At 59.1% G+C, this 4,556-nt stretch overlaps 1 protein-coding gene across 1 annotated transcript in view; it reads right to left on the bottom strand.

Annotated features, from left to right (window-relative positions):
• Nucleotides 1-4,556, bottom strand: part of LOC121339972 (transcription activator BRG1-like) — a gene marked incomplete at its 3' end in the record, with an annotated part of 25,421 nt that overhangs the window by 2,264 nt on the left and 18,601 nt on the right. Inside the window, exon 11 of the mRNA XM_041412255.1 lies at nt 3,090-3,263. Coding sequence (XP_041268189.1) covers nt 3,090-3,263 — 174 coding nt within the window. The remainder of the gene's footprint in view (nt 1-3,089; nt 3,264-4,556) is intronic.

Here is a 4,556-nt window from a genome sequence, read left to right as displayed (position 1 = left end):
AAAAGAGCTCTGGGAGTTAGGGGAGCCTTCCTCAGCCTCATCCTCGGCCTGAAAAAGAGCTCTGGGTCATGGAGCCTTCCTCAGCCTCAGCCTCAGCCTCAGCCCTCCTCATCCTCGGCCTGCAAAACAGCTCTGGGAGTTAGGGGAGCCTTCCTCAGCATCATCCTCGGCCTGCAAAACAGCTCTGGGTCATGGAGCCTTCCTCAGCCTCCATCCCTCCTCATCCTCATCCTCAGCCTGCCCAGGGGTGAAAAACAGCTCAGGGAGTTATGGGAACCTTCCAATAAAAACAGTGACCACAACTGACCCCTCAGTGACCCCTGAGGGACACCACTGGTCACTGACCACCAGCTGGACCACTGACCACCCTCTGGACCCGGCCACCCTTCCCAATCCCGTCCCTTGTCCCAGGATCCCAGCCCAGCTCACCACGAGCCCCCGCATCCACGTCCATCAATGAAAACACTGACCAGAACTGACCCCTGAGGGACACCACTGGCCACCAGCTGGACCACTGACCACCTCCTGGTCCTGGCCACCCTTCCCAATCCCATCCCTTGTCCCAGGATCCCAGCCCAGCTCACCATGAGCCGCCGCATCCGCTCCCTCTACAAATCTCCTCGTGAAAGACTCAACACCCTCATCCAATAAAAACATTGACCAGAACTGACCCCTGAGGGACACCACTGGTCAGTGGACACCAGCTGGACCACTGACCACCTCCTGGACCTGGCCACCATTCCCAATCCCACCCACTGTCCCAGGATCCCAGCCCAGCTCACCATGAGCCAGTGACATCATCAGTAAAAGCAATGACAACTGACCCCTCAGTGACCCCTGAGGGACACCACTGGTCAGTGGCCACCAGCTGGACCACTGACCACCCTCTGGACCTGGCCACCCTTCCCAATCCCACCCCTTGTCCCAGGATCCCAGCCCAGCTCACCAGGAGCCAGTGACATCATCAGTAAAAGCAATGACAACTGACCCCTCAGTGACCCCTGAGGGACACCACTGGTCAGTGGCCACCAGCTGGACCACTGACCACCCTCTGGACCTGGCCACCCTTCCCAATCCCACCCCTTGTCCCAGGATCCCAGCCCAGCTCACCAGGAGCCAGTGACATCATCAGTAAAAGCAATGACAACTGACCCCTCAGTGACCCCTGAGGGACACCACTGGTCAGTGGCCACCAGCTGGACCACTGACCACCCTCTGGACCTGGCCACCCTTCCCAATCCCACCCCTTGTCCCAGGATCCCAGCCCAGCTCACCAGGAGCCAGTGACATCATCAGTAAAAGCAATGACAACTGACCCCTCAGTGACCCCTGAGGGACACCACTGGTCAGTGGCCACCAGCTGGACCACTGACCACCCTCTGGACCTGGCCACCCTTCCCAATCCCACCCCTTGTCCCAGGATCCCAGCCCAGCTCACCAGGAGCCAGTGACATCATCAGTAAAAGCAATGACAACTGACCCCTCAGTGACCCCTGAGGGACACCACTGGTCAGTGGCCACCAGCTGGACCACTGACCACCCTCTGGACCTGGCCACCCTTCCCAATCCCACCCCTTGTCCCAGGATCCCAGCCCAGCTCACCAGGAGCCAGTGACATCATCAGTAAAAGCAATGACAACTGACCCCTCAGTGACCCCTGAGGGACACCACTGGTCAGTGGCCACCAGCTGGACCACTGACCACCCTCTGGACCTGGCCACCCTTCCCAATCCCACCCCTTGTCCCAGGATCCCAGCCCAGCTCACCAGGAGCCAGTGACATCATCAGTAAAAGCAATGACAACTGACCCCTCAGTGACCCCTGAGGGACACCACTGGTCAGTGGCCACCAGCTGGACCACTGACCACCCTCTGGACCTGGCCACCCTTCCCAATCCCACCCCTTGTCCCAGGATCCCAGCCCAGCTCACCAGGAGCCAGTGACATCATCAGTAAAAGCAATGACAACTGACCCCTCAGTGACCCCTGAGGGACACCACTGGTCAGTGGCCACCAGCTGGACCACTGACCACCCTCTGGACCTGGCCACCCTTCCCAATCCCACCCCTTGTCCCAGGATCCCAGCCCAGCTCACCAGGAGCCAGTGACATCATCAGTAAAAGCAATGACAACTGACCCCTCAGTGACCCCTGAGGGACACCACTGGTCAGTGGCCACCAGCTGGACCACTGACCACCCTCTGGACCTGGCCACCCTTCCCAATCCCACCCCTTGTCCCAGGATCCCAGCCCAGCTCACCAGGAGCCAGTGACATCATCAGTAAAAGCAATGACAACTGACCCCTCAGTGACCCCTGAGGGACACCACTGGTCAGTGGCCACCAGCTGGACCACTGACCACCCTCTGGACCTGGCCACCCTTCCCAATCCCACCCCTTGTCCCAGGATCCCAGCCCAGCTCACCAGGAGCCAGTGACATCATCAGTAAAAGCAATGACAACTGACCCCTCAGTGACCCCTGAGGGACACCACTGGTCAGTGGCCACCAGCTGGACCACTGACCACCCTCTGGACCTGGCCACCCTTCCCAATCCCACCCCTTGTCCCAGGATCCCAGCCCAGCTCACCACGAGCCGATGACATCATCAGTAAAAACAATGACCACAACTGACCCCTCAGTGACCCCTGAGGGACACCACTGGACAGTGGCCACCAGCTGACCACTGACCACCCTCTGGACCTGGCCACCCTTCCCAATCCCACCCCTTGTCCCAGGATCCCAGCCCAGCTCACCATGAGCTGCCACATCCACGTCAATCAATGAAAACATTGACCAGAACTGACCCCACATAGACCAGACCCCTGAGGGACACCACTGACCACCAGCTGGACCACTGACCACCCTCTGAACCTGGCCACCATTCCCAATCCCGTCCCTTGTCCCAGGATCCCAGCCCAGCTCACCACGAGCTGCCGCATCCACGTCCATCAATGAAAACAGAGACCAGAACTGACCCCTCAGTGACCCGTGAGGGACACCACTGACCACCAGCTGGACCACTGACCACCTTCTGGACCCGGCCACCCTTCCCAATCCCACCCCTTGTCCCAGGATCCCAGCCCAGCTCACCATGAGCCGCCGCATCCGCTCCTTCTCGATGCGCTCGTTCTCCTTCTTCTGCTCGCGCTCGGTGTTGGCGTGGTAGGTGGCCACGGCCTTGGTCAGCTTCTGGATCTTTCCGCTCACGCTCCGGTGGTATTCCTTGAAGTCCTTGGCGTGCTGCAGGATGCTGTTGAGGTATTCCTGCGGGAAGGGGGACACGGAGGTCACACGGTGGGGGTGGCACGAGGAGGTGGAATGGGGGAGTTGGAGGGGTTGGATGGAGGGGGCTGGAAGAGAGAGATGGGAATTGGAGGATCCTAGTGGTCAGTAGAGGGTCCCAATGGTCAGTAGAGGGTCCCAATGGTCACTAGAAGGTTCCAATGGTCAGCAGAGGATCACAATGGTCAGCAGAGGATCCCAATGGTCAGCAGAGGATCCCAATGGTCAGTAGAGGGTCCCAATGGTCAGTAGAGGATCCCAATGGTCAATAGAGGGTCCTAATGGTCAGTAGAGGGTCCCAGTGGTCAGCAGAGGGTCCCAGTGGTCAGCAGAGGGTCCCAATAGTCAGTAGAGAGTCCCAATGGTCAGTAGAAGGTCCTAATGGCCAGCAGAGGGTCCCAATGGTCAGCAGAGAATCCTAATGGTCAGCAGAAGGTCCCAATAGTCAGTAAAAGGTCCCAATGGTCAGTAGAGGGTCCCAATGGCCAATAGAGGGTCCCAATGGTCATTAGAGTCCTAATGGTCACTAGAAGGTCACTAGAGGGTCCCAGGAGACATCGTATGGTCCCAGTGGTCAGCAGAGGGGCCCAATAGTCAGTAGAGGGTCCCAATGGCCAATAGAGGGTCCCAATGGTCAGTAGAGCGTCCCAGTGGTCAGCAGAGGGTCCCTATGGTCAGCAGAGTATCCCAGCGGTCAGCAGAGTGTCCCAGTGGTCAGCAGAGTGTCCCAGCGGTCATCAGAGTGTCCCAGTGGTCAGTAGAGTGTCCCAATGGTCAGCAGAGTGTCCCAGTGGTCAGCAGAATGTCCCAGCGGTCAGCAGAGTGTCCCAGCGGTCAGCAGAGTGTCCCAGTGGTCATCAGAGTGTCCCAGCGGTCATCAGAGTGTCCCAGTGGTCAGTAGAGTGTCCCAATGGTCAGCAGAGTGTCCCAGTGGTCAGCAGAATGTCCCAGCGGTCAGCAGAGTGTCCCAGCGGTCAGCAGAGTGTCCCAGTGGTCAGTAGAGTGTCCCAATGGTCAGCAGAGTGTCCCAGTGGTCATCAGAGTGTCCCAGCGGTCAGCAGAGTGTCCCAGCGGTCAGCAGAGTGTCCCAGTGGTCAGCAGAGTGTCCCAGTGGTCAGCAGAGTGTCCCAATGGTCAGCAGAGGGTCCCAGTGGTCAGCAGAGGATCCCAGTGGTCAGCAGAGGATCCCAGTGGTCATCAGAGTGTCCCAGCGGTCAGCAGAGTGTCCCAGCGGTCAGCAGAGTGTCCCAGTGGTCAGCAGAGGGTCCCAGTGGT

Source organism: Onychostruthus taczanowskii, unplaced genomic scaffold, assembly GCF_017590055.1.
Source record: "Onychostruthus taczanowskii isolate IOZ18803 unplaced genomic scaffold, ASM1759005v1 scaffold389, whole genome shotgun sequence".
Classification (NCBI taxonomy): domain Eukaryota; kingdom Metazoa; phylum Chordata; class Aves; order Passeriformes; family Passeridae; genus Onychostruthus; species Onychostruthus taczanowskii.
This window is presented reverse-complemented; position numbering and strand designations above follow the sequence as displayed.